Genomic DNA, 14357 nt, shown 5'->3' with positions numbered 1-14357 from the left:
TGGGGCTGTGGCTCCAGGGGTAGTGTGGTAGCCTGAAGCTGAAGAGCTCAGGAATAACGCCCAGGCCCAGGGGTAGGGCTGTAGCCTTGAGTTGAAGAGCTCAGGGACAGCGCCCAGGCCCAGAGTTTAAGCCCTATGAGCCACAAAAAAAAAAAAAAAAAAAAAAAAAAAAAAAAAGATAAAAAAAGAATTTTAAGACAAGGTAGACAAAGTCTCACTATTTAACTCACACTGGCCTGAAACTTTCCATACAGACCAAGCTGGCCCTAACATCCTGATTCTTCTGCTTCTGCTTTCTGATACTAGGATTACAGGAGTAGATGCGGAACTACAGCACTGAATTAATCCATCAGGGCATTAGCCTTAGGTCTAGGTCAGAAATCCTAAACTCCGGCTGTACACTTAAGTATCTGGAAACTTAAACTAACGTATGACCTTAGAATGATTAAATACCTGAGGTAGGGCCTTGGCTTTAGGGGATGGGGTTTAATTCATACTTGTATGTATGTACATGTTTAAGCAAAGTGAGGGCAGAGGGCTGCCTTGACTGTAATAATCACATGAGAAAGAACTGAAAAATTGAACCCATCTCTCAAGCCACATATTAAATTCCAAATGAGCAATAAATATAAATGCTTGAAGAAACATATAACAATTAAGGAAATGCTGACTTCAACCTGGAAGTGGAAAAACTTTCTAGATACATTGGGAAATTGAGAAGCAACAAATGAAAGGACTGAACATAAGGAAATGTTTTTCCTTTTTTATTTTTTTGGTGCTGACACTAGGGCTTGAACTCAGGGTCTCAAGCTCTTATTGGCATTTTGATTTCAGGCTAGCCCTCTATCACTTGAGCCATCCCACCACTTCTGGGTTTTTGGTCAGTAAGAATGTCATAGACAGCCAGGTGTGGTGGCTCACTCCTGTCATCCTAGCTATTCAGGAGGCTGAGATCTGAGGATTGTGGTTCAGAGTCAGCTCAGACACTAAAGTCCAGCACTAAAGTCTGTTTGACTCATCTCCGATTAACCACCAGAAAACCGGAAGTAGTATTGTGGCTCCAGTGGTAGGGCTGTAGCCTTGAGCTGAAGAGCTCAGGGACAACATCTAGACCCAGAGTTCAAGTCCCATAACTGACCAAAAAAAAAAAGAAAAAGAAAAAGAAAAAGCTCACAGATTTTTCTTCCCTGGGCTGGCTTCAAACCTTGATCCTCAGATCTTAGCCTCCAGACTATCTAGGATTACAGGTGTGAGCCATAGGCTCCACTGCTTATTTAGTAACAATAATAAACAACTACTTCCAAGAACCTGCTCTGTCTTCTCTACTATTGCTCTGTCAAGCCTGCCCCCTTGTTATCTTCAGGTGGTCAATGTCCTCCCTTGGACAAATGTAGACAGAAGCTCAGGCACTCTTTTTTTTTTTTTTTTTTTTTTGCCAGTCCTGGGGCTTGAAATCAGGGCCTGAGCATTGTCCTTGGGTGTTCTCAAAGCTAGTGCTCCACCACTGGAGCCACAGCACCATTTCCGGCTTTTCTATGTATGTGATATTGAGGAATTGAACCCGAGTTTTCGTGCATGCTAGGCAAGTACTCTGCCACTAGGCCAAACTACCAGACCTGAAGCTGAGGCATTCTTGCCTCTTCTTTTTTTCAAGATATTAGGGCCTGTGGCCCAGGTTGGCTTCTACAGTTGTCCTAATCCACAAACGCTAGTATTGGCTCTTCTTAGTCTGTTTCCCTACTTTTCCCTCATTTCTGCTTCCTAAACTACTACTCCCATTCAAACTTCTCTCACATAAGCCCTGGTCTTAGGTACAGCTTTTTAGAAAACACCATGGACCTGATGAGCTGGTTTTCTCTAATACACATTAAAACAAATACATGATCTTAACATGTCAAAAATATTCACCATAAGTTGTTCCGAAAGAGTACAATAAGAGGTAGAAAAGTAGCCTAATAGTGAAAAAAACCTAACAGGCAGTACTTCAGCCAAATCAAGGTCAATATCATAGGTCACACATAGATAGTGTACCCTCAAGGTAACAGATGAACACGGCCCTTTACCTCTGTGATATTCCTCCTCCTGCTTATAACCCAGTCTAATCATGAGAAAATGATCAGGTTCCAATAAAGGGAGGTCCTGGAATATGCCTGATCAGTATTTCTCCAAAATAGTCATATAGTCATGAAAATAAGGAAAATCAGAGAAACTCTTGCGTCAAGAGGAACCCAAAGGGATATGACAACTAAAGTAATTTAGTATTGGTGAGCATGCTGGAACAGAAAACGTAGGTTAATTAAAAACAAAGGAAACTTTAATAAACTACGTAATATAACTAGTTATAATGAATCAATGATAATATATCATAAATATATATCAGCAGTAGAGAACCACCTATGGGATAGTACATGGGAACTCTCTAATTCATGCTCAATTTCTCTACAATTCTAAAATGGTTTACTAAGGTCAGAGACAGGGGGAAAATCTCAATCGATTCCTCCCTTCTGAAGGATAAGGTGTAGGATCTCTATTTTGGAAGGACACACATGGACATAGCCTTGCTTCAGCAATTGCCACACACATTAAAGGAACATCTGGGATACTGAGTGTTACAGTCCTTACAAAGGACAATATTCTTAAAGAACAACAGGAAAAAAAATATTCACACATCATCAAACAAATCATGCTCACAACAGCTGTATAGAAAAACAGTGTAGAATAGCGCCCCCAACCCCCTTTTAATAATGTATTTCATATGCACAGATCCAAAGGTATCCATTCAAGTAGCTTTTAAGGTTTTATTTTTTTCTCTTCTGCTTTGCTCTGTTCGCTTCTATGAACACATTTTAATTTTCTAAATCTGGAATTAGTAGAATCTACTTGAAAAGAGATATTACAATCAAACAATGTTCACAATTTGAGGCGTAATTATGTTCCCCAATTTTGAAAGCCTAACATAAAATATGATATGATTTTTTTACATCTTTTGTGAGGGACATCAACTTTTTATATGTGTTCATTTTTTTTTCTTCCTTAGCGCTTCCCATGGCTTGGAGAATAATATAATGGGAAAGTAATGCTGAGAAGTTTCATTTCTAGATTGCAATAAAAAATCAATTTACCTTGGTACCACATATATAGGAAGGGGAAAAAAAAGCTAGAAGTGGTGCTGTGACTCAAGTGGTAGAGCTCTAGCCTTGAGAAAAGTCCAAGGACAGTGCTCAGGCCCTGAGTTCAAGCCCCACAACTGGCAAAAAAAAAATCAATTAACTGTTTGATTAAAAAAAAATGTTGACTAAAGCCTTGTTGCCCCAGCAATGCATTAATTTCACTAAGTACATTAAAACAGTTTTCATCTTGGGTGCCAGCTTCTACCAATTCAGGGTAGTTTCCCGGAATGTCATACTTTGAAGGACCTAAGTCACCATAGAATGAAGGCTGTAAGCCCACTTTATAGGCATTAGTATGAATATTTATTAAGCATCTACCAAGTGTCAGTTATTGTGTAAGCCAGAAAAGATAGAAAAAGGCATAATCCCTGCCTTTATGAATTGACAGTGTAGCAGGGAATACTAAACATAAACAGTTACAGAAAAGGAAATGAGAGAGCACAGAGGCAGTTAACAGGGTAGGGCCTTCACCTAAGCTATGGTGTAGGGACTGCTTTCCTGAGGAAGGCATGTTTAGTCTCAGATTTGAAGGTTAAGAAGTAAGCAATGTGAAAAAGAAAAAGAAGTGGTGAGATGCTGGTCAATGGTATGATTTAGTTCATCAGAGCTTTTCTTGCTTAAGGAGTCTTTGAGAAAGAAGGGTGAAGAGGGCCAGGAGTTTGTCCTAGTGGTAGAGTGCTTTGCCTAGCATGCACGAAGACCCGGGTTCGGTTCCTCGGTACCACATACATAGAAAAAAGCCGGAAGTGGTGCTGAGGCTCAAGTGGTAGAGCTCTAGCCTTGAGAAAGTCCAAGGACAGTGCTCAGGCCCTGAGCTCAAGCCCAGGACTGGCACCAAAAAAAAAAAGTCAAGGCTTTTAAAGACAAGGCCAAGAGGACTAGAGCTGTGTCAGAGACTGCCATATCAAGCTCTTGTAAGGCCAGCATTCACTGTCCCAAAATATGTCTCTCTTTCACACAACTGACTCATGCTTCCTTTTTGGCTGTGGCTTCTATGAATTTCACAGCTAAAATATGTTAAATTATAGTAACCATTTTTTTGGGGGGGGGTAGGGAGGGAGCAGTACTGGAGCTAAATTCAGGGCCTAGCAGATGCTCTACTAATTGGACCACACCCCAGCCCTTTTCAGCTTATTTTTCAGATAAGGTCTCATATCTGTACTTTTGCTACTTAAACCATGTTCCTTCTATTTATACTTCCCATGGATAGCTGGCTGGAATGACAAGTACATGCACCAGCTTTTTATTGCTTGAGATGAAAGTCTCATAAACTTTTTTTTCCAGCCTGGTCTTAAACTCCAAAATCTTTCTAATCCCTAGCTCCCAAGTAACTAGGATTATGGGTGTGAGCCTACCGCGGGCTGGCCAGTGACATTTTCATCATCTACGCTTCTAGTTCAATTATATTCTCTACTCTGAAATAACATCTCCTGTTTTATCATTATTTCAATAGTTCTATTTTGTGACTTTGGTAGAGAATGTCCTGAAATCCTTTTTTTAGAATTTGAAGCATCAATAGTGATTACAATCAAAACTTAAAATATTTGGTCATGTATGAAAGTGTTATATAGTGACCTGATAAAAGTGCCGAGTCTTGGAAATCAGAATTATCCTAGATATGTTCCTCACAGATAGAACAAATTGGGGCAGGGGTGGGGAAAAATAACTACTTTCATTAAACATCAGATGTAAACTAATAACTTTTCACATATTCTCACTGATCTCATTTGATCAAAACCCTGGAAAGGAAGTGGGATTGTCCTCATTCGAATTCCAGAAAAATAGAGAATCACAAAAGTTAACCATTTGCTGAAAGTGGAGCTACAGCTAAGTTTTAGAGAGCCAGACCAGGAGCAAAAAAAGCCAAGTGAGAGTGTAAGGCCATGAGTTCAAGACCCAGGACTGGTACTACAAAATGGAAAACAACAACAACAACAACAACAACAACAAAACCCCTGATTTAAGAACTGCAATAAAGTCCATAAGATTCTTTTTTTTTTTTTTTTGCCAGTCCTGGGCTTGGGCTCAGGGCTTGAGCACTGTCCTTGGACTTTCTCAAGGCTAGAGCTCTACCACTTGAGCCTCAGCACCACTTCCCGGCTTTTTTCTATGTATGTGGTACCGAGGAATCGAACCCGGGTCTTCATGCATGCTAGGCAAGCACTTTAACCACTAGGCCAAACTCCCGGCCCCAAGTCCACAAGATTCTTATCTCCAAAAAACGAACAAAAAGTCAGAAGTGGAGCTGTGGCTCAAGGAGTAGAGTACCAACTTTGAATAAAAAAGCTAAGGGACAAGGCCTAGGCTCTGAGTTCAATCCCTAGTACCTGCATGCACGCACATATATACATGCACACGTACACACACACACACACACACACACACACACACACACACACACACACACACACACACTTTGCTAACAAAATCAGTGAGCTAGTCACCTAAGGGCAGAATCCAGGTCTGTCTGACTTTAAAATTCAGGATGCTTAGAATACAAGAGTTAAAAGCTGAGTGCCCACGGTTTACACCTGTAATTCTAGCTACTCAGGAGGTTGAGATCTGAGGGTTGAGGTTCAAAGCCAGCCTGGGCATGAAAAGTTCCTGATACTCTTATCTCTAATTAACTACCACCAAACCGGAGGTGGTACTATGGCTCAAGTGGCAGAGCACTAGTCTTGAGCTAAAGAGTTCAAGGACAGCACCCAAGCCCAGAGTTCAAGCCCCATGACTGATTTGCGGGGGAGAGGAGGGAAGAGAGAACACAGGGGGTAAATAAAGCTCAAAACTTAAAAAGTCTAAACAACAACAACAAAAAAAATTAAGTTCACTCACATAACAATGGAACTGCAAATAAGAATAGATGTTGTTCACAGAGTTCTAAAAAGACAGTCCATCAGCACAGACAACAGCTATGGGGAACTGGGTTCCCTCCCATGGTGAACAGATACAACTACACAATTCTGGATTTTGGGGTTTTTTTGCTTGTATTTTTTTGGTTGGTTGGTTGTGGGGCTTGAATTCTTGGTCTGAGCTGTCCCTGAGCTCTTCAGCTCAAGGCTCTATCACTTGATCCACAGTGCCACTTTCTGTTTTCTGGTGGTTAACTGGAGATCAGAGTTTCACAGCCTTTTGTGCCTGGGCTGGCTTTGAACTGAGATCCTCAGATCTGGGTCTCTTGAGTAGCTAGGATTACAGGCAAGAGCCACTGGCACCCAGCACAACTACACCATTCAAAACAGAAATGCCAGGTGGGTGTGTTGACTCACACCTGTAATCCTAGCTACTCAGGAGGCTGAGATCTGAGGATCAAGGTTCAAAGCCAGCCTGGACACAAAAGGACTTGAGACTCTTATTTCCAATTAACTTCTAGAAAACACAAGTGGGGCTTGGCTCAAGGGTAGGGTGGTAGCCTAAAGCTGAAGAGCTCAGTGCCCAGGCTGAGATCAAGCCCCATGACCCACAAAAAAACCCCAAAACAAACAAACTCCCCCCCCTTTCCTTTCTTCCTCCATTTATTTCTCCTTTCTGATGTCTTTCCTAGCTCTTCCTTGGCTTTTTAGGGAATAAGCTCCAAGTTTACCTATCTTACTTAACTATCTTTCATTAGTTTTATCTCTTTCAATTTTGTTTAAAATTAACATTCTGATAATATGTGTAAATACCCTTTTGGTACCAAGTAAAATTATTCACTGATTTATCTTAAGGAAATGATTAGTGTCACACCCTGACTTCATTATCACCTAGAATAAAAAATAAACAAGTTGCCTTAAAGTTGAGGTATTGGTAAATAAATATGTTATGCATGTTGTATGATTTCAAATGTTTCTAAAGATTATTCAAAGAGGAAATACATCTATGTCAAATGGAAAATATATGTAAAATGTAAACTGCCTGACAAATAATATTCTATCATTTTTGTGAAAATGTTATCTTACAGGTGAAAAAGATAAAGGAACTCCATCATATTTCATATGGTATCTGTTAATAACAGGATTGATGCTGGTTTTTATCATTTTTTTCATACCTTTCTCTTTTCAAATTCTGAATTTTCAGCACATACTATATTTAAATCAGAAAAGAATGCCATTTGTTAAAAGGCAGGAAAAATTTTCTACCAGAAAATTATTTCCAGGAAAAGCTTCTCCTTATATACTATGAAGGAGGAAATTCTACTTCAAGTTGTCTGAAAAAGCTACCTTAGCACTCCAATATTGTTAACTAGAAGGACTTAGTTTGAATTTACTTATGCCCTTATTTCAATACTTACAATATGCTCACTTAACAACTCAGAGTCTCTTCATTAAGTTCATGGGTTACTGCAATGGTTCACTAACCTGGGGGATAGACAGATTCCCTTTAAAGGGGAAAAATCCTTAATAAAACAATATTATGTAGTTTATTTCATGTATATATATTTGCACATAATTAAAAACTAAATTTAAATGTTATTTGTTATAGAACTAGATAAACAAAGAAATCTGTGTATTAAGTTCAAACAAAACCCTCAAACCAGCAAAATTCAAAGTGAGATTACTTATAACCTTTGTTTTACTTACTTATTGTACAATGTTGAGGATGGAAGCTAGAGCCCTTCTACATGCTACACATGTGCATATGGTGGTAGTAGCTTAAAAAATCTTTGTTCACAAGGTAATATAAATAATATTGGTACTACAACAGGTGTAGAGCCAAGAGAAATACACATACATATCCAGAGGCCCTTTGGCCTCTGCACTAGTCTTAACACAACTTCCAAAACCATCTCAAGACATGTTCCCCTATGCCCCACCTACAATAACAGGTTCAGAAACATACTTGGGGTCAACTGTGATAGGGGAAGAAGGGGATGGAGGGTAAAGAGGGGAGAACCAGGGTAATCAACAAGGACTGTTTGTGCCTATGCCTCTTATACTGTACTCTATCATCACACTGCATTTTGTATAATTGAAACTGATAAAGTATCCTTGGTCCAGATAAAGTGGTTTCCTGGCACATCAGGCTAGACTGGCCATGCCTTACGCATGTAGGCTGTCCCTGGCAGGGGTAATTCAGCTGTATGATCAGAAATGATCTTCACTAACTCCGACATCATCTGTTGCATCTCTGGATTTTGGTAGATATTTGTACTACCATCTAACTGAGAAAATACTGCTGATAATTTCTGAAGTAAAATTATAGACATCATCAATTATTTGACCAGCAATTCTAAGGAAAAGCTTAATTTCATTCCTTACCTCATAGGGCAGACAGTTTGAGCAACACATCTTCAAAGGTTTTTATATAGAGAAAAAAATTTAATAGGCAAACTTTTAGAATAATGCTATCCTAAATGATTTAATCACATAAAGATTTAATCTTTTGCAGGGCGAGGTGGCTCACACCTGCAATCCTAGCTACTCAGGAGGCTGAGATCTGAGGATAGCGGTTCAAAGCTAGCCCAGGCAATCCCGGGCACTTTTTTCTTTCTGGTCCGTCATGGGACTTGAACTCTGGGCCTAGGCACAGTCCCTAAGCTCTTCAGCCCAAGGCTACAGCCCTACCCCTTGAGCCACAGCTCCACTTCTGGTATTCTGGTGGTTAATTGGAGATAAGAGTCTCTTGGACGGGAGTTTGGCCTAGTGGTAGAGTGCTTGCCTAGCATACATGAAGACCCAGGTTTGATTCCTTGGTACCACATGCATAGAAAAAGCCAGAAATGTCACTATGGCTCAAGTGGCAGAATGATAGCCTTGAGAAAAAAGCCCAAAGACAGTGCTCAGGCCCTGAGTTCAAGCCCCAGGACTGGCAAAAAAAGAAAAAAGAAAAAAAAAAAGAGTCTCTCAGACTTTAGTGCCTGGCCTGGCTCTGAGCCATGATCCTCAGATCTCAGCCTTCTGAGTAGGTAGGGTTACAGTCACCAGCCTGGCTAAAAATTTAATTTATACACTAAATTTTTAAAGAGAAAAGACAACTGGAAAAGTGTTCACAGAAGGTTCTTAACAGATAAATGAGTAAATTATGTAAGCCGAAATTCATTTTGTATTGGGTATAAGGAGGTAGGTTTTTAAAAGTAGGTACAGAAATGATAGCATATAGATTTCTATATAAATCTTTTAGGTATGTGATTATTTGTGTGTGGGGGGGGGAGTGGGAGGAAGAGTCCTGGGAACTGAGCTCTTAGCCTATAGGATTAGATTAGAGCACACTTTTGCAGAACTGGTTGCTTGCTGGAGGGGAGAAACTCTTATACCTTTTCAGGTCACAGAAGTCTTCGCTATTTCTTTTTGGGTTTCTATTGCTTTGTCAGCACTTGGACTGAACTCTCCGCCTGGCACTTGCCAGAATGCAGGCACTCTACCACTTAAATGCTATTTTCTTTTTTTTTTTTGAGATGGTGTCTCCCTATGTTGGCTAGGGTGGACTCAAACTTCTAGACTCAGGCAATTCTCCCATTTCAGACTCCCCAACAGCAAAGACTATAGTTGTATGCCACAGTAGCCAGTTCTTTGGTGTTAACTGTTGTGATGAGAGCAGAGGAAATAAAATTTGTTTTCCCACACTTGGAAGTAATCAAATCAAATCAGTAGTTGACAACAGGGACAACAAATATATTTCCTGAACTTGTTCACCATCTGCCAAAGCCAAACACTTCAGATGGAAAGTAAATATACATGGATAGGTGTCTAACTATAAGCAGTCTCAACAAAGAACCAATTAAACAGCTAGCAGTGTTTTTGAAAATCTGTATAAAAAATGACTTAAGGGAAAAGTATATGAATAATTTACTCTAGAAAAATCATTTAAGAACTTTTATTTCTATAATCATGCTGCTGTTGGTCAAAAAATTAAATATTTTATTGCAAAGGATAGGCTAAAGAGTCATTTTAAAAAATCATATAAACTATTAAGGAAACCCAAACAGGAGAAATAAATGAGCACAAGAGAGAGAGAAAAGGGCATCTGCCCCCCCAATCCTTAGATTTACAATGATTAAGTTGAACTATCACTTTTCAATTAATTATGTATTGAAAAGAATTAAAGATTTATTCTTAAAATTATCCATGAACTTTTAATAAATTGGCAGTCTAATACAGTTAGAACACCAGAAAAAAAAAAGTCACAGGTCTCCACAAATCTTCAGATTAAATAAAGGGTCAAACTATCCCTGATAATGCAAAACTCAGGGACTTTTCTCTCTAGTAACTACGGACTGTGTAAATCAGAATTCTTTAGCTATAGAGAACTAGGAAAGCTGGAGACAAAAAAGTAACAAATATCTCCTTGCTATAGTTCACCATTAGAAAGTGGGGAGGGGGGAATTTGGGAGTGTTAGGGGAGCATGTCAGAAGCCAGAAAGGTTAATTTCCCTAGGACTATTTGGCAACTCTGAAGGGACTCAATATCTATCTATCTATCTATCTATCTATCTATCTATCTATCTATCTATCTATCCATCCATCCATCCATCCATCCATCCATCCATCCATCCATCCACCCACCCACCCACCTACCTACCTACCTACCATTATATGCAAAGGCTTGAACTCAGAACCTCAAGTTCTCACTCGTGGTGTTGCTCTTCCACATGGGCCATGCTTTAATTTCCAGCTAGTTAACTGGAGACAAAAGACTCATAGATGTTTCTGCCAGGGCCTGAGATTCTCAGATCTCAGCCTTCTGAGCAACTAGAATTATAGGCCTGAGCCATGAGCACCCAGCTTGAAATGAAAAGAGCAGGCATGGCCTCACAAGTAGTGAAGCTCATCTTACAAAGAGCTCAATCTGTGAAACTGGACTGATGTGACCCTAGATTGTAAGTGATCATCCCTGACTTGCAACTCAAGCGTCTACCAACAAAAAAAAAAAAGAATTAGGGGCCAGGAACATGGCCTAGTGGTAGAATGCTTGCCTAGCATGCACGAAGCCCTAAGTTCGATTTCTTGGTGCCACAGACACAGAAAAAGCTGGAAGTGGTACTGTGGCTCAAGTGGTAAACCACTGCCCTTGAGAAAGCCCAAAGACAGTGCCTAGGCCCTAACTTCAAGCCCCAGGACTGGCAAAACAAAACATGAATTAATGATGTTTTATTCTATGGAGTACAGTAAATCAATGAAAATAAGCACACAAGGGTTAAAATAGAATGGAGAAATTTCAGAACAAATGTGAAATTGTTCTGGGAAACAAAAACAGCATCTCAGGCCTCAAATTATGTCTACAAACAATTTTGTAGTAAATATAATAGCTAGCACATTTTTTTTTTTTTTTTGCCAGTCCTGGGCCTTGAGCTCAGGGACTGAGCATTGTGTTTGGACTTTCTCACGGCTAGAACTCTACCACTTGAGCCACACTACCACTTCTGGCTTTTTTCTATGTATGTGTTACCAAGGAATCGAACCCGGGCCTTCATGCATGCTAGGCAAGTGCTCTACAACTAGGCCAAACTCCCAGACCGCCAGCACATATTTTTAAAGAGAAAAGGGGAAAAGGGAGAAAGGGAGGGTAACAGGGAAAGAGGGAGGGGGGTGAAGGAGAGGAGAAATAAGACTCTGCAAAGAAACAGATCATGGAAATGACTCAAATTTTATTTGTGTGTGTGTGTGTGTGTGTGTGTGTGTGTGTGCCAGTCTTGGGGCTTGAACTCAGGGCCCAGATGCTGTTCCTGAGCTTCTTTTGTTCAAGACTATGGCTCTACCACTGGTGCCACAGCTCCGCTTCTGGCTTTTTGGGGAGTTTATTGGAGCTGAGTCTCTTGGACTTTCCTGCCTGGACTGGCTCTGATCTGCGATCCTCAGATCTCAGCCTTCTGAGTAGCTAGGATTACAGGTGTGAGCCACCAGGGCCAGGCAACTCAGATTTTGCCATTATTAGAAGCAGACTTTAAAATAACTGTGCATATTCAACATGATAAAAGACAAGACTGATAATTTTAGCTGATAACTAAGAACCATAAAAGTCAGCCAAATAGAAATTAAAAGCAAAATTAACTGAAAGTAAGTAATTTTAATGAGATTACATACTGCAGAAGAGAGATGAGTGATATCTTTAGAATGAATCAATTTGATAAATGAAAAACACTAGAGGAAGATTCAAGAGACAGAAACATATGTATAACTGTAGTCACAGAAGGAAAAGTAGAAGAAAATGGAAAAGCATTAATTAACTAGTTGCAAAAACAAATGAAAGATATGAAGCCACAGATTCAAAAAGCCCTAAGAACTTTAATCACAAATTTAAAAACTCATACAGATTCATAGAAAAAAATACTGAAAATCAATAATAAGATTATTTTAAAAGCAGCTAGAGAAAGACAGTACTTTCCAAGGAACAAAAGAGTCCTAAAGTTACTTCTCAACAGAAATGGCAAACTTATAAACCACAAGGTAGCTTTGAAATGCTAAAAGAAAATAGTGGCAAATCATAAATCTTGCAACTAATGACAGTTCAAAAACAGAAAAAAAATAGTTCTAAAATGAAGACTGTCATAATGATTACAAAACTATCTGAATATCCTAAAATAAATAATAAACTTGATCTTTTGGGGCAAGCATTCTACCACTTGAGCTATGCTTGAACCCCAAGTGTATATTTAAATGGATAAATTTTATGGAGTGAATTACATTTCAATAAGTCTGTTTACAAAGCAGAAAAAAATGAAGGCTAAAAACTGACATTTTCGAACCAAGAATTTGTCACCAGTAGAACCCCCACTAAAAGAATACAAAAAGATACTTTTTCAATATAAAGAATATGGGACCTCCCATGCAAGAATGGAAGGGGACAAGGTGGCATTGGGAACTGTGGGGAAAAGATCTTTCTGAAATAGTGATGGATACATAATGTTGGGTAGAAATGAAACAATCACATACCACACTAGAAATCAATTGCAGATGGACTATCTACCTGAATGAGACAGGCAAAACGGTGAGGTTTCTAGAAGGTATGCTAGGAAACCATTTTCTTTTTTATTTGAGAATAGAAACAAATACAAACTAGGAAGACAGGTAAAAACATGGGTAGGATCTTTTTAACAGGTACTTCATAAAAGAGGGTACCAAATAAGCATTTAAAAAAAAAAAAAGGATCAGCTTCATCAGCCAACAAGGAACCACAAATTCATACCCACAGTGATATCCCACTTCAGTCACCAGAATGACTAAAATACAAGGCAGACAACACTAAGTGCTGTCGAGGAGGTAAAGGACTCTCCCCTAACTTGGTGGCAGTTGTGCAAATCACGTTAGATTTGCACTAAATTTCAGTTTCCAAAATGCTACCGCCACTCACACTCGCTGTCATCCGCTAGAGCTGAACGCTATGCATACAGTCTGACCTAAAAATTCTGTCAGGTACGTAGACCCAAGAGAAATGGACGCGCCGTGAAGCGCTGCACACACACCAAACGCTAGCAGAACACCAGGATCTACCCACAGCGGAATGGATGCCCGAGGACCTGTTCCCGGGATGGAAGGCGCGGGGGTTCCTTACGGAAGACAGAAATCCCCAACACTCTTCCCATGAAAGACGCCGCGGACAAAAGACCATCTATTCTATTCCCGTGGGTGCAGAGCTCACCAGGCAGCCAGCCTGCATCTAGAGACGGTTCAATGGACACGGAACGTGTGGTTCGAGGGCAAACTGCGTCGAAAAGGCAACCGACTGCCCCCCCAAGTCACGACCCGGAACGTGGCGACTGGCGCCGGGGAGGTGTCGCTGCCGGACCCGGGTCGGTTCTGGGTGGTGAGTGACGGGCGTGCAGCCAGGAAGGACGGGGGGGGGGACGGGAAGGGGGAGGAGGGGGCGGCCAGCCCCGGGTCGGCGCCGCCCCTGCGCTCCCGGCCGGGCCCCGGCGGCCTCGCGCCCCTCCCGCGCTCCGCGAAGCCGCCTCCCCGCCCGCCCGCCCCGGCAGGCCGGGGGCCCTGCCTCCCGGGCCCGCGCGCGCGGACGCCGACTCACCTCATTGTCGCGGCCGGGGCGGGCGCGGGGCTGGGAACGACCCGGCGCGGCGGCGTCGGCGGGCGCTAACGGGGGAGCCGGCCCCGGGCGCGACGGCTCCGCGTCTGGCTGGGCTGCGGGGGACGGCGGGGGCTCATCTTCTCGGGCGGGCGTCGGGGCCGCTAGCTGCGGGGAAGGGCCTCGGCGGCGGCGACTGACAGCCGGGCCCCGGCCCCTGCCATCTTGGCGGGCGCGCGTGCCCGGGCCGGCGCG

At 41.4% G+C, this 14357-nt stretch overlaps 1 protein-coding gene across 3 annotated transcripts in view; it reads right to left on the bottom strand.

Moving 5' to 3' along the window:
• Evl (Enah/Vasp-like) overlaps positions 1–14357 on the bottom strand; it is a 91610-nt gene extending 77253 nt beyond the window's left edge. For 2 of the 3 annotated variants that reach the window (XM_090344815.1, XM_090344816.1), the window contains exon 1: positions 13577–13631. Coding sequence is in view for 1 of the 3 variants with exons in the window: in XM_090344819.1 (XP_090200945.1) it covers positions 14106–14110 (5 nt within the window). In the remaining 2 variants the exon portion in view is untranslated. Of the gene's footprint in view, positions 1–13576; positions 13632–14105 lie in introns of those variants that run through there. The other variant, XM_090344819.1, reaches the window with a different exon arrangement.

The sequence above is a fragment of the Megascapheus bottae genome, chromosome 14, assembly GCF_031878675.1.
Source record: "Megascapheus bottae isolate mThoBot1 chromosome 14, mThoBot2.hap1, whole genome shotgun sequence".
NCBI classification, from domain to species: Eukaryota; Metazoa; Chordata; class Mammalia; order Rodentia; family Geomyidae; genus Megascapheus; species Megascapheus bottae.
Note: the sequence above shows the minus strand (reverse complement) of the source record. Positions and strands in the feature narration are given on the sequence as shown.